This window comes from Lepidochelys kempii, chromosome 11 (assembly GCF_965140285.1).
Source record: "Lepidochelys kempii isolate rLepKem1 chromosome 11, rLepKem1.hap1, whole genome shotgun sequence".
NCBI classification, from domain to species: domain Eukaryota; kingdom Metazoa; phylum Chordata; order Testudines; family Cheloniidae; genus Lepidochelys; species Lepidochelys kempii.
This window is the reverse complement of record NC_136390.1, coordinates 42,234,661-42,260,469: the sequence shown is the minus strand read 5'-3', so window position 1 is coordinate 42,260,469 and position 25,809 is coordinate 42,234,661. Positions and strand designations below refer to the sequence as shown.

General features: G+C 40.7%; 1 protein-coding gene across 2 annotated transcripts in view; it reads left to right on the top strand.

Annotated features, from left to right (window-relative positions):
• Positions 1-25,809, top strand: part of CIRSR (corepressor of RBPJ and splicing regulator) — a 45,156-nt gene that overhangs the window by 1,683 nt on the left and 17,664 nt on the right. Inside the window, exons 2-7 of one of the 2 annotated variants that reach the window (XM_073305889.2) lie at positions 6,386-6,480; positions 7,131-7,204; positions 10,082-10,095; positions 10,199-10,254; positions 10,699-10,747; positions 10,938-11,055. In XM_073305889.2, coding sequence (XP_073161990.1) covers positions 6,386-6,480; positions 7,131-7,204; positions 10,082-10,095; positions 10,199-10,254; positions 10,699-10,747; positions 10,938-11,055 — 406 coding nt within the window. Of the gene's footprint in view, positions 1-6,385; positions 6,481-7,130; positions 7,205-10,081; positions 10,096-10,198; positions 10,255-10,698; positions 10,748-10,937; positions 11,056-25,809 lie in introns of those variants that run through there. The other variant, XM_073305890.1, reaches the window with a different exon arrangement.

Below are 25,809 nucleotides of genomic sequence, written 5' to 3'. Positions count from 1 at the left end.
AGGGGAGTGCTGGGTGATGGGGTGCCCAAATTTCTCACTGCTTCCTCCCGGTGGAGGAACATTGGGGGGTGAGCAGTGATGCACAGATGCTGCTCACCCCACAACATTCCTCCATGACCCCAGGGGACTGTGGGGGAGTGAGGAGCAACACCAAGTGTCCTGTGTGTCCAGGTCACTTCCCCCACCTGTGCTGTGCTGTGGGGTGAGCATCAGGAACTGCTGCTCTGCTGCCTTCCCCTTATGCAGTCCCTGGTGGCAGAAGTGACCAGGATGCAGGGAGCCCTGACCTCTCTCCTCATCTCACAACCTCCTAGGGGTGTGTTGTAGGAGCAGCATTGGAGAGGGGAGTGAGCAGCAATATCAGCTGCTCCATACATCCAGGTCAGTTTCCCTGCGTGGGTGCAGGGGTTGGGGAGCCCACAGGAGCCAGGGCAATGGGGGAGGTCACACGCCCAGGGAGGACAGGGGTGCCAAAATACAAGCTCGCCCAGGATACCATTTTCCCTACAGCTGGCCTGTAAAAAGACAGGAAGTGGGAAATTTCTTGCTCAACTTTTCCAGATTCACATTATTTGATTGTCATGAGAAGTGAGTGTATTGTCAAAGTATTTAATAAATAAATAAAAATAAAAAAAGAGGCGAGAGCCATCCTGGCTGTCAGAGGCAAGTACAATACATCAAGCAGCTGCCCAGGATAGTTTTTCACACTGGAGCTATGTCAACAGTAGGCACACTTTACCTGTGAAGGATACCAGTATACTAAACTGGCAAAGTGCTCCTAGGGTGGATGCAGCTTATACTGACAAAGCTGTGCTTTGTATCTGTTTAGTAAAACCACTCTCTATGACTGAAACAAACTACACTGCCAAAAACAGCTTTGCCGGTGTGCCTACACTATACTACATATACACTATATAGCTGTATCTGCACTATACACCGCTCACTGACTTCGTTGTGCTGGCAGAGGTCTGGAGTGTAGATCTTTCCCAGGTTTGTCTAGGCTAAAGCTTTTTAGGGCTTCTCTATACATGAAAATTACTCTGGATTGAGGTAGGGTTTGAATTTTAAGAAGAATATTGCAAAATAACTCCAGGTGTGGCCACTTGTGTTCTGGAATAAGAATGCCTTTTCCTGATTTAGCTTAATCCACAATAAGGTCTGGTACACTAGGAAATTAGGTTACACTAGGAAATTAGTGTACACTAGGAAATTAGGTTGACATAATTAAATCGCTCAGGGATGTGAAAAATCGACACCTCTGAGCAATGCAGTTAATCCAACCTAACCTTTGATGTAGTCAGTGCTAAGTCAACAGGAGATTTCTGTCAACCTAGCTACTGCCTCTTGGGGAGGTCAATTATCTACACCAATGGGAGAACCTCTCCAGTCAGCATAGTAGTGTCTTCACTGTAGAACTACAATGATGCAGCTGTAGTTGTGTTTTAAGTGTAGGCAAGCCATAAGAGTTATCACACGTGGCCGTAGCTAGCTATTCCAGAATAAATCCATGTGTAGACAAACCCTTACCTTGTTTGCCAATTAACTCCAGGCAGCTAAGGGGTTTGTAAAGGCTATTCAAGATATTTTTTTATTCAATATCTTCATAAATGATCTGGAGGATGGTGTGGATTGCACTCTCAGCAAATTTGCGGATGATACTAAACTGGGAGGAGTGGTAGATACGCTGGAGGGGAGGGATAGGATACAGAAGGACCTAGACCAATTGGAAGATTGGGCCAAAAGGAATCTGATGAGGTTCAATAAGGATAAGTGCAGGGTCCTGCACTTAGGACGGAAGAACCCAATGCACAGCTACAGACTAGGGACCGAATGGCTAGGCAGCAGTTCTGCGGAAAAGGACCTAGGGGTGACAGTGGACGAGAAGCTGGATATGAGTCAGCAGTGTGCCCTTGTTGCCAAGAAGGCCAATGGCATTTTGGGATGTATAAGTAGGGGCATAGCGAGCAGATCGAGGGACGTGATCGTTCCCCTCTATTCGACATTGGTGAGGCCTCATCTGGAGTACTGTGTCCAGTTTTGGGCCCCACACTTCAAGAAGGATGTGGATAAATTGGAGAGAGTCCAGCGAAGGGCAACAAAAATGATTAGGGGACTGGAACACATGAGTTATGAGGAGAGGCTGAGGGAGCTGGGATTGTTTAGCCTGCAGAAGAGAAGAATGAGGGGGGATTTGATAGCTGCTTTCAACTACCTGAAAGGGGGTTCCAAAGAGGATGGCTCTAGACTGTTCTCAATGGTAGCAGATGACAGAACGAGGAGTAATGGTCTCAAGTTGCAGTGGGGGAGGTTTAGATTGGATATTAGGAAAAACTTTTTCACTAAGAGGGTGGTGAAACACTGGAATGCGTTACCTAGGGAGGTGGTGGAATCTCCTTCCTTAGAGGTTTTTAAGGTCAGGCTTGACAAAGCCCTGGCTGGGATGATTTAACTGGGAATTGGTCCTGCTTTGAGCAGGGGGTTGGACTAGATGACCTTCTGGGGTCCCTTTCCAACCCTGATATTCTATGATTCTATTCTAGACATCTGTATTTGTAGCAAACATTTGGGGAGCATCCAGACTAACCTTTACAAGTATGTTAAGTACCTTCAGTTAATCAGGAGGGAGGGAAATCTCTAGGGTAGACAAAGGGGGAGTGGGGGCTGGTTATAGCACATAAGGTCCTAATCTTGGCTCTAATTTGGAAACAGATATGGTATGGCCACATTAGTACGTATTTCAGAGTAGCAGCCATGGCAGTCTGTATTGTATGGCAACTTCCAACTTATCTGTATGTATATATATTTCTTCTTACTATATGTTCCATTCTAGGCATCCGATGAAGTGGGCTATAGCCCACGAAAGCTTATGCTCTAATAAATTTGTTAGTCTCTAAGGTGCTACAAGTACTCCTGTTCTTTTTATTAGTACATATATTTGCATGATCAGGTCCCTTATTTTAAGAGTCACCTGCATTGACATATGGAAGTTGGAAATATGTTCTTGATTTCTGCATTTTTAAACATGAGATTGTGACTTAACTGCATTTTCAATTAACAAATTATTGGTAGCTAATTACTGCTTCATTGAAAGAAGGACTGTATTTAAGATTTTGCTGAGAGATTGATTAATCTGCACCTAAAAATCAATGTATGAGGAGTATAAAATAACTGGATTTCACAGCCCATCTGAAGTGCGACCTTTTACTTTGCCTCTAATATACAATGTAAGTCATGAAGATGAGACAATTGTATACTCAAGCTTACAGCCACAAGATAGAAAATTGCACCAATAACAAATGAGGGCCCTGGATTCATTGACAGAAGTGAGCATAGACCCTGACAGAAGGTGCATCTTCAGGGAAAAGGTTTGTTTAGGGGATCAGGGCAGTACAAGGGAGCCCTGACCTCCGGTCCCAGTGGTGAGCAGTGCTGGCTGGAGAGAGTGTGTATGGCCAGAGCAGTTGGACGATATGTGCCTTCATTATATCCCTTAATCAGCTTCAGTCAGAGTTGCCCCACCACCTGACTGGCAGAAGTCCTGGGAAAGGGAAGAAACACTATCTGACCTTCCCTGAGGCCAGAATGGTGCAGAGGGGGGTACTTTGGCTTTGTTCTAGTTTATATAGGTTTTTATACTGCCCTCATCACTGTAGCGTTGATATGTTTTCTCGGTAGTGTCCATTGAAAGTGTAACCCTGAGCTCAGGCAATGACTGGTATATTTTGTAACTGCTTTGAGCTCACCATTGTGCAAATCTGTACATGTAAATGCATATGTGCAGTTTTTGTTATTAAATGACTTAATAGTTTGTAAAGGCTCAAAGTGCTGCTAGGTGATTATCACGTGATTATCCTTATCCAGGGTGGGTGTGATTTATTCTGCTGTTCAGAAACCTACATTTAGGCTGCAGTCTTGATCCACAGAGCCAGGGGCGATGGAAGGTCCCTAAAATTGACAGGGCCATGGGCACCTGAACCACAGCTGTGCTCCCTTGCTTTGCTCTTTTTCCCTGAGGCCCTGCCCCCTTGAGCTGTCCCTCTCTGACACCTCCCCCCATCACTTGCACTTGTGGCTGGTAAAAAGTGGAGGAGCAATGGACCCCCTGGCTTCCCCTATTCTAGTGCTCCTGCACAGAGCTGTTGTAGCACTGCAGCAAGCTCTGGACTGACTGTTTTTCCTACTCTGCTGAGATGTTTATTTCCAGCAGCCCATCCCAGTCCAGGTGACCTTCCTCCTCCTGCCGCATGTGAGATAAAGCTATAATTTGATAATTCATTTTTTATAATTTCTATGGCATCTCCATAGAGGAAAATAACCTAAAGTTGGATTATGGTAGTATTGCTTCATCTTATTCTCCTCTTATACAGTTCATTTAATCTTATTTGCTTCATTTCTGTGGGTTAAAATGCCTTAAGTCTTATCTTATTACAGTCCAACTTTTGATTTTAGCTATTTTTGATTATGTGCACATCTGTAGAAAAATGACCTCGGAATGATACCTCACTTATCTACATCACTTCGCAATATGATGGTTTGCTGCATATACAGACATAGTTGGACATTATTTTATAGCATATAATTTTGTACAGGCATCCTTTTATTCTATTTTGTTTATATGAACATTTGTAGATGTTTGATCAGAAGCAGCAAATCACAATTCTAATCATGTTAATATTAGGGCTGTCGATTAATCGCAGTTAACTAAAAAAAATTAATTGTGATTAAAAAATTAATTGCTATTAATCACGCTGTTAAACAATAGAATACCAATTGAAATTTATTAAATATTTTTGAATGTTTTTCTTCATTTTCAAATATATCAGTTATAACACAGAATACAAAGTGCTTACTTCATATTATTTTTGATTACAAATATTTGCACTGTAAAAATGATAAGAAATGGTATTTTTCAGTTCACCTCATACAAATACTGTTGCAGTTTCTTTATCATGAAAGTGCAACTTACAAATGTAGGGGAGTTTTGTTACATAATTGCACTCAAACAAAACAATGTAAAACTTTAGAGCCTACAAGTCCACTCAGTCCTACTTCTGTTCAACCAATTGCTCAGAAAAACAAGTTTGTTTACATTTACAGGAGATAATGCTGCCCACTTCTTAATTACGTCACCTGAAAGTGAGAACAGGCGTTTGCATGGCACTGTTGTAGCAGGCGTCGCAAGATATTTACATGCCAAATGCGCTAAAGATTCGTATGTCTCTTCATGCTTTGGCCATCGTTCCAGAGGACATGCTTCCCATGCTGATGACGCTCCTTAAAAAAATAATGCGTTAATTAAATTAGTGAATGAACTCCTTGGGAGAGAATTGTTTGTCTCCTGCTCTGTTTTACCCGCATTCTGCCAACAGTCTTGAATGATGACCCAGCACATGTTGTTCGTTTTAAGAACACTTTCACTGCAAATTTGACAAAATGCAAAGATGATACCAATATGAAATTTCTTAAGATAGCTACAGCTCTCAACCCAAGGTTTAAGAATCTGAAATGTCTTCTAAAATCTGAGAGGGACGAGGCGTGGAGCATGCTTTCCGAAGTCTTAAAAGAATAACACTCTGATGCAGAAACTACAGAACCCAAACCACCAAAAAAAGAAAATCAACCTTCTGTTGGTGCAATCTGTCTCAGATGATGAAAATGAACATTTCAGACTGCACTGTTTTGGATAGTTTTCGAGCAGAAACCGCCGTCAGCATGGACGCATGTCCTCTGGAATAGTGGTTGAAGAATCAAGGGACATATGAATCTTCAGTGCATCTGGCACGTAAATATCTTGTGATGCTGGCTACAACAGTGCCATGCAAAAGCCTGTGCTCACTTTCAAGTGACATTGAAAACAAGAAGCAGGCAGCATTATCTTCTGCATGTAAACAAACCTGTTTGTCTGAGCGATTGGCTGAACAAGGACTTGTAGGCTCTAAAGTTTTACATTGTTTTATTTTTGAATGCAGGTTTTTATGGTACATAATTCTACATTTGTAAGTTCAACTTTCATGATAAAGAGATTGCACTACAGTACATGTAGTAGGTCAATTGAAAAATATTTCTTTTGTTTTTTACAGTGCAAATATTTGTAATAAAAATAAATATAAAGTGAGCACTATACATTTTGTATTCTGTGTTGTAATTGAAATCAATATATTTGAAAATGTAGAAAACATCCAAAAATATTTAAATGAATAGTACTCTATTCAACAGTGTGATTACTTTTTTAATCACTTGACAGCCCTAGTTAATATATAAGTAGACTGTGAGATTATATTGTTTTATGTGCATCTATGCTATAATAGGATTTTACTTACTGGTAATTAACATTTAAGATTTAAAATTAACATTTTAATTTTTAACTAGTATGTGTTTTAAATAGGTATGGATGGCAGAACAGAAAATATCGTATGATAAGAAGAAACAAGAAGAACTAATGCAACAATACCTTAAAGAACAGGAATCTTATGATAATAGGTGAGAACTTCTGTAGTATTAATGAAAGCTAAATTTTCCTCCCTCTCTGTATTCTATGGTATCAAGAAATAGCCCACATTCAGGTACTTGAAGTTGCATCACCACCTGGTTTCCATAAGTCCTATAGTCCTAAAAGTTTTTCATAATTTTGAACAGTGATTCATAAATTTGAGTCTACTTAAGCAAGGGTCATATGGATTTTGGTCCTTCCTTTTTGTTTTGGACCATCATTTTTCTGCTTGCTCTACTAATACTCCAAAAGTTTTATGAGTATTCATTTGATTCATATAAATGCAATACTACAATCTCTGCTTGGAGCAGCAAGTTACCAAAGATTGCTGCAAATGTGTGTGTTGCAAATGTACCAGCCAGGGTCTGTTTTTCATAATGCTGCTAGCACAGAAGTGAGATAGGTATCTTCTGAAACATTCATGTATTGTGTTATGTAGCAGTGCCTGCAAAACCATTGACCAATCTCTATATTCTTTTAATATTTAATCTGTAATATTAACACTAACAAATGAGAAATGTGAATTATTGTCACAATTCCCTTGTGTGCTTTTCATGTCTATTTTAAAATAACTCTTTTAGTAAATAATGTAAATTTGTATTTCCCGTGATATGTCCTAAACTCTGTTCTTTTAATTTAGATTGCTTATGGGTGATGAGCGTGTCAAGAATGGTCTTAATTTTATGTATGAGGCCCCACCAGGAGCAAAGAAAGGTACTTCTGATTTCTTAACATCTTGTGGGAAATTTGATTTAAATATATTGTGCACTCGCATAAAAAACTGTTGTTAACCTTAAGGTTGCAAAGTCAAGCTCAAAAGTTAGGAAACATCATACTTAATGTTGGCCAGGCAACTTTTGTGCACTTGCAGTAAGAGAGATGCAGTCTTTTATGACATGACCTCATACTATTGTTTCTACAGGAAAACTGTTTCTCAGTGTTCTCTGGAATGAGAAACTTTTTTTTTTTTAAAGTAAAAATATTTTTACAAGGTCAGCAGAAGGTACATCCCTGACAAAGATTATCTCTGTTTCCCCTGCCAAATTTCAAGCCTTTGCTCCAAAGCATGGTGGTACTAGAGCGTCTCACTGAAATGGTTGTAAAGATTTATTTATTTATTTTATCCTGGGCAAAACAACATATTTTACCCTAATAGTGTTCTCAGAAACGCCTTAAGCTTTTTGCTGAAACTTAAAAAACATCTCAGCCTGAGGCAGAAACCTGGCATGGGAAATTTCAACCCAAATGATTGAAGTTTGGGAAAGTTGTTATAAGTGACTGAAACAGGGTCTTATAATGGGAAGTGTAAGGCAACCTTTCTCATAGGATCTGCCTGTAATAGTGTTTGGTAGATATATAGAACACTAGCAGTTTTTTTTCTTTGTTGTTAAAAGTGAGTGTCTAGTATGAATAAGGTAGTACTTTAATGAGTCTAACGTAACATGCTAAGATTTTCTTCTGATTACAAGAGAGTACATCGCTAAAAAGCATATAACATTTAATCAGAATAAACAAATAGCCCACATCTTGTCAGTATGAACAGAGGGAATCTGAATCCACATTAGAAGCCCTTGGAATGAGACAGCTTCCTTGTTGTAAAGTACGTTCTGTAATTTAACTTAAAAGCTCTTAAACCGTTTTTTTAAAAAGACTGTCAAGTTAAACAATCTTAGACACAAATGTAATCTTTTAGCTTTACTATTGTTACGTAACCCTTAAAATGACTACCTCTGAAATACAGGACATTTTGTTTTCCTTTAGTTTTTGTGTTAGTTTACTTGGTGTGTCTGACAGCATTTTGTGTATAGTTGGATTGTCTCTCTCCCCGCTATAGTCAATAGGTTTTCCCTGTTTTCTAATTTCCCCTGTAGTGAGAAACATTTCTTTTAAGTTACGATTATTGTAAAACTACAAAAATAAGCAAGGGACTAAGGGACAGGCATAGTACCTGAAATAACATTTTGTTTTGTTTTAATGACTACATTTCTAGTTGGTTTTTATGGTACTTTTAACCAAATAAATTAATATAACTAGAACTTGCCTTACAATAACAATGAAACTGATTTCCAGTGGTTTCTAAAGAGAAAACTGATTGATTTAGTTCCTCTTCATGTCAGCAACCTGTGCCCCTGCTAGGAAGTACAGCAGAACCTTACTAATGACACTGATGGTGAATTACCACATTTTGTAAATTAACAAGTAAGAATAGTCCTTTGTCACAAAATGTGTTCATTTATCTTGACAAGTACAGTTTAGGTTTAATTATTTATTTTATTTCATAGTCTAGTAGTAAATGTAGGTGAGTATATTTGTAAAAGTAATGATAACTAGTAATATGAGATCTCACTACAGCACTATTGTTCAATTACTAGAAAGTTGAGTGAGGCTGATAGAGTTTATGTAAGAATAATCAGATTTGTGGTTAGCTAAGTGAGAATTAATGAGGTTCTACTGTATCATTGAGAGAGCAACCTCTGCAGAGAGACGCAGAATAGTTATCCAGGAATAAAAACGTATTTAGAAAAATCTAATAAATCCTTAATGTTGTAGCATTTGCAGATAGTTACCTAAAGCAGTGGTTCTCAGCTAGGGGTATGCATACCCTGGGGGTACACAAAGGTCTTCCAGGGGGGTACATCAACTGATGTAGCTTTTGACTAGTTTTACAACGGGCTACATAAAAAGCACTAGCGAAGTCAATACAAACTAAAAGTTCATACAGGTGCTCTATATACTGTACACTGAAATGTAAGTACAATATTTATATTCGATTTGATTTATTTTATAATTATATGGTAAAAGTGAGAATGTAAGCAATTTTTCAGTAATAGTATGCTATGATGCTTTTGTATTTTTATGTCTGATTTTGTAAGCAAGCACTTTTTAAGTGAGGTGAAACTTGGGATACTTGTGGGTACACAAGACAAATTAGACTCTTGAAAGGGGTACAGTAGTCTGGAAAGATTGAGAGTCTCTGACTTAAACTTTAAATCTTAAAGGATCTGTGCCTATATAACTGTTGTATCTAACTCACTGTAATGTATCAGTGGAGTTTTCCTTAAGTCAAAATCTTTGTATGATAAACATGAATTTCATTTTGTGTAATAATGATTCACTATGAAATCTTCTTTTAAATATTTTCTCAAGAATTGAAAATGTAGGCCCCAATCCTGTAAACACATAAGCACATGCCTGACTTTACTAGAATACTTAGCCCTGTGGAAATCTATGAGACTACTCACAGTAGTGAAGTTAAACTTATGCATAAGTGTTAGGAGGATCAAGGCCCTGGATACTGGCACATTAGGTTGTTTGGTTACTCTGAACTTCACTTGTATTTACTACTAATGAATGCAGAGCTCAACACCAAGTTGCAAAAGGGCTATATAACTTCAGCTATGTCCTCCTGCTTCTTTGTTGTGTTAGTTTGAAAAGTCTGAGGGGAGGAAATGTTATACCTATGTTTCAAGGCACTATTACAATATTATAAACCATTAAAATGTTCTGCTTTCAATGTAGATATCCACAACAGCCTATATCTGTGATTAATGTCTTGTCTTATTTTTTTTCATGCTTTTCTTTTCTTCAAAGAAGAAACCAAAGAGGTAATCCAACACATCAATTCTTAACACTTTCTTTACAATTACATAATATAACTTTCAAACTTGATGTGAGATTTTCAACATTCTTGTATTTTATGTTTTACAGCAAGAGGGAGAGACTGAGTACAAATTTGAATGGCAGAAAGTAGCCCCACGAGAAAAGTAAGAACTATTTATTTATCTGGATAGAAATCCACTCTTTTTGGAGCTAGTTTCCATTTTGTTGGGCTTTCTTTCCTTCTGTTACCTTTCAGGCAGGTGGTTTCTCTTATTCTGTCATGGCCTCATGGCTGGTTAGTCAAGCTTTTAAAACAGAGGAGTTTGTGTGTTCTAATCAGCTATTTTTCTCTTGGTTTTTGTTCTGGGTGCATATTTGAAAACACCTGTTTTAGTATGAATACTTAAGTACACCTTTAAGTTATTTGCAGTTCCTTCGACTTGTGTGTTTTGTTTGAGTTACTTTGATTTTGGAATAGATATGCATCCTGTACATGTAACAATGAGATGTTCTGTAGTAGTTTTGTATATGATAGTTTGAAAAACTTTTCTGGTTATTTTATTGTATTAATCTTAAGACTTTAATCTGTTTCTTTTTGCATGTAACAGATATGCTAAGGATGACATGAACATCAGAGATCAGCCATTTGGTATCCAGGCAAGTTATATTTACCTTTGTGAGAGTCTTTGGTGTATTTCAAATATTTGTCTAACTACATGACATTCACATTAATCGTATCTTATTCAGTAAGTTAAAACAGCTCCTTAGACTTAAGAACATAACAAATTACTAGAAGACATGAAATTCTGCTGTTAACTCAATTATGTCTATGCTGTTTATTCGTCAGGTGCGAAATGTGAGGTGTATTAAGTGCCACAAGTGGGGTCATGTAAACACTGACCGAGAATGCCCTTTGTTTGGTCTTTCTGGAATTAATGCAAGTTCAGTTTCCAATGATGGATCAGGTAGGCACTAGAAATGTATTTAAAATTATTTGTAATTGTCTGTCTCAGAAAGGACTGACCATAAATCTTGAAAGCATTTCTTAGATCTAAATGTTGAATGTACAGATACATCATGTTTCAAATGGTAGATGAAATAGGAAACAAGAATCCTCAATTCTAAATGTTGTAATTTCTAGATCATGTCTTAGATAATTAGATCTTTGGAATCTAAGTAGTAAGTATCTAAGTAGTAAAATCCCCTGAACATTGTCCTGGTGACATTGCTTTTCCCCTTTATGTAGGCATCTAGTTCTGATGCAGCCTTGTGATGTCTACTTCAGTTCTGAATGGAAAAAAAGATGCTTCCATGTTGATAAACTAATCAGTTAAATGGACCATCAAAATAAAGTAACCACAATTCAGACTCAAACCATAAGGGCATGAGAAGTAGGAAACACCAATTCATACTGGTGACATAGTTTGTCTTAATTTCTTAGATCTCTGAAGTGCCTAAATAAATTAATCAACAAGTAATTGAGGCTTAGTTTTCTAAATGCCACATTTTCCCCTCGTGTTAAGTTTTCACTTCTTCAAGAAGAGTGATTTTGCTCTGCCATCTTTCTTGTTGACTAGAAACACACTGCATTTTATTTTTAGAGCATACTGTCCTTTAATCAGACGCATATGTGATTAATACATAGCACGCTATATTTACTTTGAATGCTTGAAGTGGAATTCAGTTTTTGTCTTCAGTAATTTGACCCACGACTGTGACACTTTCATAGTCATAATGAAGTATCTAAGAGTGATTCTAGTTGCTCTGAAGAGGTGTGTTACAAAAACATGAAGGAGTCTTCATGCTGTGGCACATTCCACTGCAGATTATAGAGAATTTTATAGTCTGAGAATGAAATGTATTCTCAAGTCATTTCTTTGGGAACGCCATTACAATTGGCACCCTGGTTAACTTTCTGAGCAGAGAGGCCAAGGATAGAAGCTAAACTATGTCACTTTCATGTAATAACTATTAGTTCTTTTTGCATAGTCCGCCTATTGACGATCTGCCTTATCTAAAGGGACTAATTCAAAAAGTTATTTGATGTTCCTTTATTGAAGGGAAGTGCCATAAAGCTTTACTTCAAGAAACAGTATATCATGCTGCTTTGCTTTTAAGCACTGTCAGAAGATCATACCATCATAATAGCAACTGTATAGTTGTAGATGAGATGGCAGTCTTTCTGAGTCTCTGTATTCAATGGCTTATAATGTTGTTTACAGCTTAGAAGAAATTTTGATTGGAAAGATTTTTACTGGTGTAGGGGGTGGGGAAATATACTTTACAGCTATTATTAGTGAGACATGCTTTTATACTCAGAAAATTCAATTTGTGCTGAAATCAATCTTGACACATATAATCCTCAAATACTCTCTTGTGAAATTAAAAAACACTTGTAAATAAGCGTTCTCACACATCGTATTGTACTTATTCGTCTTCCCATTCATAACTGCACCAAGGCCACTTTTCAGTGTCTGTTTGTTGAAAACCTAACTAGTTTTTCATCAACCCTAAGTAATCTCTGAGTGTGCCAGGCCTTTTCCTAGTCAGGTACCGGTCCCCAGGGCATCTTCCCAAGCAACTGCTAAGAGCATAGTGAAAGGGATTTAGTACATCTGACATACCTTCTGTTTGAACATAAGCACTATAAATTCCACAGTTTGTGTGCTCTGAAGCTAAGCACCTTCTAGTACAATCACTTCTTGAAATTTTCAGCTTTAGACCCTAAAAGAAAGTGTGTGATCCTGAGCAACTCCTGATGCCTTTTTAAAATAGGAGCGAGTGTAGAGGGATGACTGGTCAGGTTTGGGGCAAATCTAGAGTGCATATTTTAAATTTGTTTGCATGTGTGATCTCTTGAATTAAATATAAGACACAGTGGTACTTTACTTTTTTTTTTTTTTTTTTTTAAAGGAAATTAAATGCAAAGCACTATAGTTGGGATTTTCAGAGGCTCTCAGCATTGGTTTAATTCTGTTCCCATTAATTTAATAGGGGGAGAGTTAGGCCTTCCTGGAGCATTTTTGAAAATTCCCTCTATGTAAATGCAACATTTAATGTGAAAGATAAATTACAGAAGTTAAGAAATTCACTAGTCCCACAGCAGCCATAATTCAGTCACATTGCACATGTACCAGTGTATTAAAGCTAATGCTGTATACAAGAAAAACAGGATAATACGAACCAAATCCTGAGCTCAGGGCATAGCCCAAATAAGTGAGATCTGGGAGAAAGTAATTGCTTTTCCCCATAGTAGCAGAGCCACCACTGTAGAGCTACAATCCAGCTATTACGGTAGCCTCAGAGCTGCAGTAGCCCTTGCTGCTGAACCTCCCTAAGAAGAAAGTGAGTTTGGTTCATGAATCTATGCAGTAGCAGATTTAACCTTCTTTGAGTGCTTGCTCATGTCCATTCCAATGTAGGTATGTGCTCGTCCCAGAAAGATTTTTCCCTTAGTGGTATCCATCAGGTTGTCTCTGGTGCCCCCTGGAGTTGTGCTCTCACAGGGATGGTATAAAGGGCCCTGCTGACCTGCCGCCCCCTCCTAAATTCCTTTTTACTGCCCATAACAGTTGTTGGCACTTGAGCTCGTCCTTGCGTTTTCCCGCAAGTACATCTCTGTGGACTTTGTTTCTATTACTGTATATAGTTATTTGTAGTGGTTAAGTTTTAGTTAGCGGACCCCGCTTTGCGGGGTTAGCCCTTCCACAGCACCAGGGCATGCCACAGTTTCTGGGGTTTAAGCTGTGTGTGTCATGCCATAAGCCCATGCCTGTTAGTTGAGGCAGCTGGAATGGGGGTCACTGTCTGGGGGAGGCCCACATGCAGGAGTGTTGCAGGATCTGCAAGGGGTTCAGGCCCTGTACTGAGAAGGACAGAGACATCAAACTCAAGTTCTTCCTCATGGAGGCTCCTCGGGGCCAAGCCAGGCCAACTCGGCACCGGAGTACTTTGGCTTCAGTAAGAAGCACCCCAGCAGCTCTAAGAGAGACTGAGCACAGTTCTGCTTCTCCCGTGCCAAGGAAGGACTCTTCTGTTTCCCGAGACTCCTAGCACCAACAGTCACCCTGGTGCCGAAGAAAACCACTCCTACATGGATTCTCAGCACACTTCTTGAGAAACAAGCAGAGGAAAACTGACTGCAGGCGATCCCCAACCCCAAGGTCTGTTCGACACAGAGATGCTAGGCAGAGTGCGACCTATGCCGGGCCACTCAGAGATACTAGCTGTGTGGACAGTACCATTGACTCTGGCCCCTGGAAGGGTGCCATTAAGTTCAGCACCTTTGGACTCTCCACCAAGAGAGAGCCATCACAGTGCAAATACTCTGGCATTACCATTCACACCAGAGGCATTTGAGTCAGCGAGGGAATCACGGTCACTCCCGGTACCTCCATCCCCTGCCATTCTGGAGCTATCAGCGGCGGCACCAGAGTTAAGAGCCACGCGGCACCAAGACCCCAGGCGCCATCAAAAGGGAAACCTCCTATGATGACACAGCACCGATCTCCTCCCTCCTGGCACTGCTCGCCAGCACCGGTCAGTGCTACTCCACCCTGGTTGCCAAGAAGTGACTCTTCGGAGTCAGACTCGGAGGCAGAGGTGTTCCCCAGTGGTCGACAGGTGCCAAAGCATTCCACTGGTGGCCTGGCCACCAGTGCAGTGGCAGATGCCACTACAGTGGCTGTTTTGGAACCCCCGGACTTTTCCACCAGTCCAGGGATCACAGTCCAGAAGGTTCTACTCTGTTTTATCAGAATCTAGAGCTCCCCCACCATCTCCCTTAGAACAGGGACCGGGCCCCAGTACCAAGCCTGGTGCCAAATTTGAAATCCTGGCACTGAAGACCCATCCGGTGCAGAGGGCGAGGAACAATGCTCCTTGTCTGTGTAGGCTGCTTCCTCCTCCTCTCCTGATGAGGCGGTTTCAGGAACAAGTGTAGTGCCCTCCCAAGATGATTATAGGGTGCATCAGGAGTTCCTCAAGAGGGGAGCTCAAAACCTGGGGATCCAGGTGGAGGAGATCACAGAATCCTCCCATGCCCTGGTGGACATTCTAGTGGCATTTGCCCTTCAATGAAGCCATTTTGGACCCCATCAAAGCCTTATGGCAGATCCCTGCAACCAACAGCGAAGAGGATGGAGAAAAAGTACAGTACTTTGTTCCCACTCAAGGGTATGAATTTCTGTACACTCATCCTTCACCGGATTTGCTGGTGGTTTCAGCAGCTAATGAGCGGGAGCAGCAAGGGCCAACTCCCAACACCAAAGATGCAGAAATCTAGATCTTTTTGGCAGGAAGGGTCTACTCAACTGTTGGCCTCCAGCTCAGGATCGTGAACTAGCAAGTGCTCCTGACCCATTATGATTTTATTTCCTGAAATGCAATGGCAAAATTTAAGGAACTATTGCCACAGGAGTCCAGGGGTGAATTCTCGGCCCTAGTTGAGAAAGGAAAATTGGTGGCAAGGGTGTCCCTTCAGGCAGCCTTGGACACAGCTGACTCTGCAACCTGATCCATGGCTTCAGCTGTAGTTATGAGGAAAAACTCATGGCTTCAGTCCTCTGTTACCCTATGAGGTGCAGCAGACATTGCCGGACCTTCCCTTTGAAGGCACATCACTCTTCTTGGAGCAAACAGATGTCAAGCTACATAATCTGAAGACTCAAGCCACCCTGAAATCCCTAGTGTTACATACTCCAGCTCCTTCTAGGAACATTATAAGCCCCAACTGGTGGCTTGCTTCTACCTGCCACAGTCAAGACAAGACTACAATAAGAGAAAGTAGAGGCTATAAAAGGAGGCCTCCATCCCAGTCCATGTCAGCCTCCATGCCTGCACCCCCTAGGGTAATTGGCAGGGTCTAAGCAGGCCTTTTGATGGAATGTTTGGTGGTGATGTACCAGGACATTTGGATCCAATTTCCCTAATTTGTGTGGACCAGCTGTCCCACTTCTATCAGGCGAGGGCTTGTATTACCTCAGATTGCTCGGTGCTACGCACAATAGCACTGGAATACACCCTTCAACTCAGTTGTTCCCCTCCTTTCCACCTTCCCTCTCTCTCCCTCTTTAGGCACCCTTCTCAAGAGCAATGTCTAGCCCAGGAGGTACAGTCACTCCTAAGGGCAGGAGCAGTGGAGAAGGTTCCACCGGAGTTAAGGGGCTTGGGGTTCTGCTTCCGTTGTTTCCTAATCCTGAAAGCCAATGGCGATCTCAGACTGAACCTGGACATGCAGAACCTCAACAGCTTAATGAAGAAGTTGAAATTTTGCATGGTCTCCTTGGCCTCCATTATCTCTTTTCTGGATCCAGGGAACTTGTACTCCACCCTTGATTTGAAGGACACTTATTCTCACGTTTCAATTTTTCAGGTTCACAGACGGTTCCTGTGATTCATCGTGAACCACGTGCACGATCAATTTTCTGTGCTCCCATTCGGCTTGTCAGCGGTCCCTCGTATGTTCAGAAAGTGAATGGCAGTCATCGCAGCCTTCCAGAGGAGGCAGGGGGTTCTGGTCTACCTTTACCTCAATGACTTGCTGTTCAGAGGTCAGACTAAGGCCTAAGTGGAGGCAAATGTAAAGTTAATCAACTTTCCAGGACCTGGGGCTGTTGATAAATATGCAGAAGTGTACCTTCTCCCTGGTTCAAAGGATAGAATTAATCGGGTCAATCCTCAACTCGGTCCAGGCCAGAGCCTTCCTCCCAGAAACCTGATCCCAAGCTGTTAGGGGTGCCCAGAGAGAGCATGAAAATCACCCCATTACCACAGGAAGAAACTGCCTGATGCTCTGGGGCCTGTGGCATTATGTTCCTATGTAATGCAACATGCAAGATTACGGCTCATATCTCTTCAGACTTGGCTGGCATCGGTATATGCGCCAGGCTGAAACCATTTGGACATGGTGGTCTCACTTCCCCCTTCGGGATCATCACCCTTCTTTGCTGGCTGGACCTGTGGGCAGTATGTACAGGAGTCCCATTCTTGAGCCGCCAACCATCAATGTATCTCATTACAGACTTGTTGGCAATGGGATGGGGGACTCACTTGGGGTCCCTCAGGTCCTCCGGTCTCCAGAAGAGCTCCCTCAACATATCAACATGAGGAAACTCAGATCATTGTGCCTAGCCTGCCAGGTGTTTCAATCCCACTTGCAGGGCAAGTGTGTGTCAGTCCTTACAGACAACATGACAGCAGTGTTTTATATAAACAGGCAGGGTGGCGTGCACTCCTCTCTCCTATGCCAGGAAGCTCTTTGACTGTGGGAATTCTGCAAAACCCACTTACTCCACCTCGAAGCCTCCTATCTCGCAGGGTTGAAGAACAAGCTAACAGATCATCTAGCAGATCCTTCTCCAACCACCATGAATGGTCCATCCATCCAGATGTTGTGAAAGGCATTTTCCAGAAGTGGGGGACTTCCTAGCTAGATCTGTTTGTGACGAAGCACAACAAGGAGTGTCGTCAGTTCTGCTCCTGCCTCGGTCACAGCCTGGGCTTGCTCACAGATGTCTTTCTCCTCCCTTGGAAGGGCCATCTCTTCTTTGCATTCCCTCCCTTTCCCTTCATACACAAGGTACTGCTGAAGGTCAGAAGGGATGGGTTGCATCTTAACCTGATTGGCCTGGTCTGGCCCTGTCAGCACTGGTTCATCACCCTCCTGGACCTCTCAGTGGAACCGGCAATCTGCCTGTCTCTGTTTCCAGAACTGATCTCCCAGGACTACAGCTACCTGTGTCATCTAAACCTAGAGTCCCTTTCACTCACAGCTTGGAAGCTGCATGGCTGAACCTTGCACAACTAGCATGCTCCAGGCCTGTTCGCGAGGTGCTGTTAGGGAGCAGAAAACCATCCACTTTCCTGGCAAAGTATTCTCAATATGGTCTGCACAGAAAGGGGTTTTGCCTACACAGTCAATGCTACCTTTCATTCTAGATTATTTAGTACACTTGAAACAGCTAACAGTTTCATCTATTAGGGTCCAGTCTCGGCTTTTCACTCATGGGTGAGCAGCCGGTCTGTCTTCTCAAAATCGATCTGTGGTCATTTTCTTAAGGGCCTTGGAGTGATTATACCCCCAGGTACTCAGCCACTCCCTCATTGTGACCTCAGCTTGCTGCTTGTAAGTCTAACAGGATCTCCATTTGAACTGCTGGCAATGTGCTCACTGCTCTACCTGTCATGGAAAGTGGCCTTCTTAGTGGCCATTACTTCTGCCAGAAGGATCTCAGAGATTTGAGCCCTTACTTTGGAGCCACCTTACACGGTCTTCTTCAAGGACAAGTTTCAGCTGTGACCACACCCGGCCTTCCTGCCAAAGGTGGTCTCGCAATTCCCTAGTAACCAGGATATCTTCCTACCGGTCATCTATCCAAAACCACATGCTAATAGGGACGGACGGAGACTCTACTGTCTGGATGGTAGGCATGAATTAGCCTTTTACATAGAAAGGACTTTTCGAATATTTAGTCAGCTGTGTCTAGCCATTGCAGATAAGATGAAAGGCCTTCCAGTTTTGGCCCAGATAATTTTATCATGGATTGCTTCCTGTATCTGCACATGCTACAACAAGGAAGCAGGTCCTTTGGAATGGTGGCCGAAGCATGAAGGGGAGCATATGAATGTTTAACATATCTGGTATGCAAATACGTTGCAATGCCAGCTACAAAAGTGCCATGCAAATACCTGTTCTTGCTTTCTGGTGACATTGTTAATAAGAAGTGGGCAGCATTATCTCCCGTAAATGTAAACAAACTTGTTTGTCTTCACGATTGGCTGAACAAGAAGTAGGACTGGGTGGATTTGTAGGCTCTGAAGTTTTACATTGTTTTGTTTTTGAGTGCAGTTAGGTAACCAAAAAAAATCTACATTTGTAAGTTGCACTTTCACAACAGAGATTGCACTACAGTACTTGTATGAGGTGAATTGAAAAATACTATTTATTTATCATTTTTACAGCGCAAATATTTAATCAAAAATAATATACACTTTGATTTCAATTACAACACAGAATAAAATATATATGAAAATGTAGAAAAAACATCCAAAATATTTAATAAATTTCAATTGGTATTCTATTGTTTAACAGTGTGATTAAAACTGCGATTAATCGACAGCCCTAATTATTTGCAACACACGGGTTGCAGATCCCCTGATTGATTCCCTGTATTTTTCCCTGTGCCCCAAACATTTGTCCATCTCCCATCCACAGACGAATACACCTGGTTTCTACTGCATTCTGGGCTTTCCTTGTCCATAATAGAGAAGGAATGCTTTACACCTACATATGCAAATGGCGCTTAAGTTAGTTGCTATGAGTGACCATCAATGAATTTCCTGATTCTTGAATTCTTGAGTCTTTGTATTTGATATCACTAGTTATATGCTCTGTAGCTTTAATACAGTCTCTAAATGGTTAATTACTAGTGTACATACATGGGCTAAACTGGAATCCATGACAGTTGCTGTTTTTCCCCATTGGTTTGCTTACTTTTTTTCCTCTGCTAGTCCTTGCCCATCTGTTGACAATTGTACTGTCTTTCCTGCTGCCCAGGCACGTAATTTCGGTGTCCTCTTTGATTCCTCTTTCTTCCCCCAAATGCAGGTGCTCAATACATCCTGTCACTACTTTCTTTATATCATCTGAAAAATTAATGAAGAGAGCATTAGTTAAAAATCCAAGTGCTTGTGACTTTTCAGTACACAGCAAATAAATGTTCTCTATGTATAATTTCAGAAAGCTGGCAGAAATCCATATAAAACACAAATAATCCAAAGCACTTCCATTTGTTTTGGCTGTTAACCCCAGCCCTAAATGATAATTGTGATGTGGGATGGGATTTTGTGGGTGGGGGATGTTAATACCGAGATTTTGTAAAGTTCTAGACCAGTTGTTCTCAACACATGGGCTGCTTGCGGCCCAATCAGCACACAGCTGCGGCCCATGTGACATCCTCAGCGCCATACAGGGTCTGTGTGTGTGTGTGTGTGTGTATCTCAATATAAAAATTGATTGATTGTGTGGAAGCAGCCCAAATAACACAGAGAGAGCTGCATGTGCGGACCATTGTTCTAGACACCAGGGACTAGATTCACAGAAGGACTTAAACACCTAACTACTGCTTTAGGTGCCTAAATCCCAGAATCAGGCCCTGCTGGGATTCGCAAAGCCTCCACTTACCTACCTTCAAATTCTGTAAACTCACCTGGTGCCCAAATTTTTGCAGTAAAAGTTCCCTAAGTGCCTGTGCATCTGCCTCTGAGCACGCACACTGCAGCCCCATGCCAGGTGTCTAAGATTCAGAGTGATGCGTGAACCAGGGGAAGATACGCATTGCTTTTCCTAATGTGCCTGCAATTCCTGATCCAGTAAATGTGCTCAGACCTTGTCTATCTGATTGGATCTTACAGAGAAGCTTATACAAAAAGCCAGGGAAGGAAGAGGCGGAGGACCTCCTTCCCTAACCACTGAGCTAAAAGTTACGTACACACTTGGAATGGGTTTCAGAGTAGCAGCCATGTTAGTCTGTATCCGCAAAAAGAAAAGGAGGACTTGGGTACCTTAGAGATTAACAAATTTATTTGAGCATAAGCTTTCGTGAGCTATAGCTCACTTCATCGGATGCATTCAGTGGAAAATACAGTGGGAAGATTTATATACACATTTTTTTATATATATGTGTGTGTGTGTGTAATATATATATATATATATAAATCTTCCCACTGTATTTTCCACTGAATGCATCCAATGAAGTGAGCTGTAGCTCACGAAAGCTTATGCTCAAATAAATTTGTTAGTCTCTAAGGTGCCACTTGGAATGGGGAGACTCTTGGTGCAAGTTTGCCCTCCATCTGAAGGGGAGGAGGGTTTTGAACGAGGATCTGCCACCTCTCGGGTCAGTGTCCTAGCCACTGTATAAGATCATAGAATATCAGGGTTGGAAGGGACCTCAGGAGGTCACCTAGTCCAACCCCCTGCTCAAAGCAGGACCAATCCCCAACTAAATTATCCCAGCCAAGGCTTTGTGAAGCCTGATCTTAAAAATCTCAAAGGAAGGAGATTCCACCACCACCTTAGGTAACGCATTCCAGTGCTTCACCACCCTCCTAGTGAAAAAGTTTTTCCTAATATCCAACCTAAACCTCCCCCACTGCAACTTGAGACCCTTACTCAGTTCTCAGTCTCTTCTGTTGAAGCTGTTCCCCTCTGGGTAAATAATTAAAAACATAAAATAAGTATTTGGAGCAGGCAAAGTGGATTCTGTGTCCCCTGCCTCCCTGCTGAGTGCTCTAACCACCGGCTAGAGTTACTGTCATACTTGGTCTCTGGCCCCACGTTGAAGCTCTTGCACTTTGAATAAATAATGAAAGAATCATTGGGCCAAAGAGAGAAAATACTAGTGTCACTCTGTAGCCTGGTGGGTTAGCACTCACATGGGAGGCAGGAGACTCCCAGTTTAAGTCCCCTCTCCACCAGTTTGCAGCAGAGCTAGATTGTGTAAATCTACATGCGCTGGGAAATGCACCTCCCAGCTCAAATGTAGACGTACCTTGGGTTTATGGGAAGACAAGCGATGCCCTGCCTTGTCCTGTCTATCAAGTAGATCAGTAGTGTTAATCTGTTTACAGCCTGCTCAGAAGAAGGGTTGAAATATACTACAACCACATGATTAGCAACCATGTGATAATCATGTTGCTGTGTATGAAATCAATCATGTTATAACCTAGTCCTAAAGTCTTTAAAGTTCTGCAGAGTATAAGGGCTCTTAAACACAGGACAAATATTTCCTTTCCAGGCCAGCTGTGTCAGATAAAGTGGTAGCAATATATCACTACCAAACTTTTACCGGATGGACATAGTGATGGTGCTTGCCTTATTTAAGAGAAATTTTGAACACTGCACTTGCTCAAAGGTTTGTCCTTATTGGGAAACCAAGCAGAGATGAGTATTTGATGACTAGACTACCATGTTAAGATGCCCCTCAGCTTTAATGGAGGACTGTCTGTTTTTGTTTCAAATATCATGTTCTTTGAAATGTTAGTTCTATGTCTGATAAAGTCTAAGGGTAAAATTTTGAAAAGTGTCTAATGCTCCTAAATCTCACTGAAAGCCAAAATTATTTATTTACAATTTAAATACTGCAAAAATTTTCATCAGGCGGTGCTGGGTGGATCTTGTTGAAGAGACTGAGGCAAGGAGATGAGCAGAACTATAAATGCTATACTTCATGATGATCTGCTGTCAAGCATAATTTCTCACATTTCAGCTATTTCTGATGTCTTGTTGACAATTTTAGGGTAGTCTGCTGCTAGAAGTTTCTTTTTAAAATCCTCCTCACTTTGTTCTTTAGATGTTTAAGGACAGTGCATGTAACTTTTAATTGCCTGTACTGAATTTTGTGTGTGTGTATAAATAACTTTTCTAGAATGTTGCTTTTTGTTGAGCGCGCAACAAAATGGTTTTACCATTAATTAGTTTAGGTGGGACTGTGTGGTGGGATGGATCACTCGATAATTGCCATGTTCTGTTCGTTCCCTCTGAACCGTCAGGTGCCGGCCACTGTCAGAAGACAGGACATTGAGCTAGATGGACCATTGGTCTGACCCAGTATGGCCATTCTTATATTCTTATGTCTAAACAGGCTCATGAGAAATTTCTGGTTTTCGTTTTAGGTATTTTGTACAGTGTTAACTTTTTCTTTTTTTTTTTTTAATTGTTTCCTCTGCCCCATCCCCAAAATAGGTGAATGGGAATTTCACATCTCATCCCCAATCCTCCGCCCCAGCTGCCCCTTCACAGTAAAACCCTAAAAAGCTTCTCCTCTAGGCTGAGACTATTTTCAGCCTCAAAGAGAATTTTCGAGTTGCAAGTGAATGAAAAGGAGATTATGACTATGTGGTCAAGTCATTTAAAATCTTTGCTTCAGTTTCCCCATCGATATAGAACTGGGATCCTATTTACCTAGCTCATAGTGGTGTTGTGAGGACTGATTCAATAATGTTTGGAAAACATTTTGTACATGAGAAGCACTATGCAAGTGTGACGTATTAAGTTGCAATTCAACAACAATAACTATCGCTCTAGTAAAAACTGAAATTGTTTTAATAGTTAACAAAAAAACATTTGGGCCTTTGGTAGTGGTATGTTAAGGAACATACCACTTATTGGACTTATCTTGCTCTTTACATATAAACAGACTTGCATTGCTCTTTCGGACTGGATACCATATCTGCTCCATGTACGGACTTCCCATTGACTTGAGTGAGGATTTCACATGTGGAATTGGTGCAGGATTGGGCCTATACAGATTAAAGCACATGTCTACTGCTAATCAGAGTCCTGGTCTGTGAGGGGAGACAGCTGTTTCTCAAGATCCAAAATGTAGGGCTACACTGCAGCAAACAAGAAAACAATAACCCAGTACTAAGTTAGTTTCATTTTATTTTTCTTTGTGTACAGACCATTGTATATACTCAGTTGGTGATTCAAGATTAAAAAAAAAAGAGCTTAAAAACTTTTAAAAAAATCACCTATTGAATAATATTTCACCAGTGAATAGAGATTATTTTTGCAATAAGGCAATTTCAGTGGATGTGGTTATCATGGGATAATCACACCCCTGGGGTACAGCCTTATCTGTAATCTCCCAGGAGTGTAATTATTTCATGGTAACTGCACCCCCTGATGTTGCATTATTTCCATTATGAAATTCTTAGTTTGATATATAAAGTAACTTACTTTGATCACTGGAAACGGTAAGGTAGTGTTAGAATGTTCCAGCTGTGAGGTTTACAGAGACCAACTATAAGATTTACTACTCCTTTACAAAGTTAAATTAGGCAATCAAAATGCTTCTTCAGGCTAGTCTGGTTTAGAATATTTTTACTGATACAAGCATAACTTCTAAGGTTCATAATCAAGATAAGGTAAAAATTATATGCAATATAATATATATCAGTTGTGATTACAAATTGGTATTCTGTGTGTATATGTATTTGTATTTAATAATTATACACAAAAGTACAGCTAGCCGCCAAAAGTTTGCTTGATTTTATACAACCCTTATTTTTCTAATTAGCTACCAGCATCTGTCAATTATTTGTTCTTTTGATGCTTTATGGAGTTCAAACAGCAGCTTTTAATTTCTGAATACATCAGTGGTCTGTTCACAATCCTGGAACTATTTCATAATGTTTTAATATTTGTTCATTCCAAAATGTCACTTACAGAAAGTGGTACACACAGATTTAAAATATGCCATATAAATTCAGTAATGGAATTTACTTTTAGAGGAACAAGAGGTTATAATAAAACACCAGAGTTAGTTTCATATTTGGATGACTCCAAGGCTGTGGTCATGGCATGTAATATAAATTAGCATTTAATTTCATTGGAAAAAATGGGTGCCTTCACACACCTGCGATAGGGTAATAATAAGTTTTGGAATGAAAATGGTTAGAGATATGAGGAAGGATCACGACTGGCTCAATTTCTTCAAAAAATGTAGAAGCATCATTAGAGAAGTGAAACTCTGAGTGCTCCAGAAAGCAGTGAACAACATGGTGCTTTTAATACCCAATTTTTGTTTCCTAGCAGATAAAAATCAGTTAGCATGCAATAGGAAAGCAGAACTTAATTCTGTGCTCTACTTAATCTAGGATAGAGTTTTATTAAGAAAAAGTTGTTTAATGTGACTATCACGAAAATTCGTGTAAATAGTCATCTGTATTTAGGTACCATCAGAAAATGCATAGCAAATAAAACCCTCCTTAAAGATCTGCAGCTGAGAGCACTTTGATTGTAAACAGTAGGATCCCACCAAAATTTTCACTTAGCCTGGGCACCAATCAGATTTTAGATTAATCCCAAATTCATGCTTCAAAATTCTCAATATTATGGTTTATGGGTATTAAATATACTTTGCTTTTATAAAAGCATGGGTGAATTCACTGAAGGCATGTTTATTGTTAAATACAATAACAGAACTTTATGTCAATAAGACCATTTCCTTCCCCCTCAAAAAAGAGAAACCTTGAATATCCTCCCAAATATAGTGTTTGGCAAAAGCACGGCTGATTATATTGGCCTTGTACTCTTGTCAAACCAACCTGGGGGAGAAGTGAGCAGTGTAGAGGTTCCCTCATTGAAAATACCATGTCTTTAGTCTTTAAATCAAGGGGATTGTTAGCTCAAGTGCCTCAGCTGATCTCAGCTGCCATAATATAATGTAAGGATGGGTAGTCACTCAGGTAACCAGGACTCCGACCCAAGCCATGCAGACCACTGGTTTAACCTCCTCATTATCTTGGTTACTGTTTTGTAAGATAGCAAATATCCTCTCTCCCCAAGCCCAACAGTTCTCTACTGCTTGGTTCTGATAATGTTTCATTTGTCAGGTGTGTCGTCCTGTCACCCCCCCCCCCCCCGATAACTGGCGTTACACTGATCACAGTTTGAAAACAACCAAACCATTGCTGTCAATTGCATCCAGAAGCAAATTTGAAGCCAGTGAGAAGCACCACTAAGTGGGCAGCCACGTTTCATATTGGATGAAATCTGAGAGAAAGAGTTAAGGGAAGCTTTGTTGATAAATAATCGATTCTAGAGATGACATACTCATGGATCATCATGGCAAGGTCTGCATCAGAATGGAAAAAACTGTCTCAGAAAGTAGATGACAATTAGTACTTCTGACCATAGCTGTTACCTGGCCTTA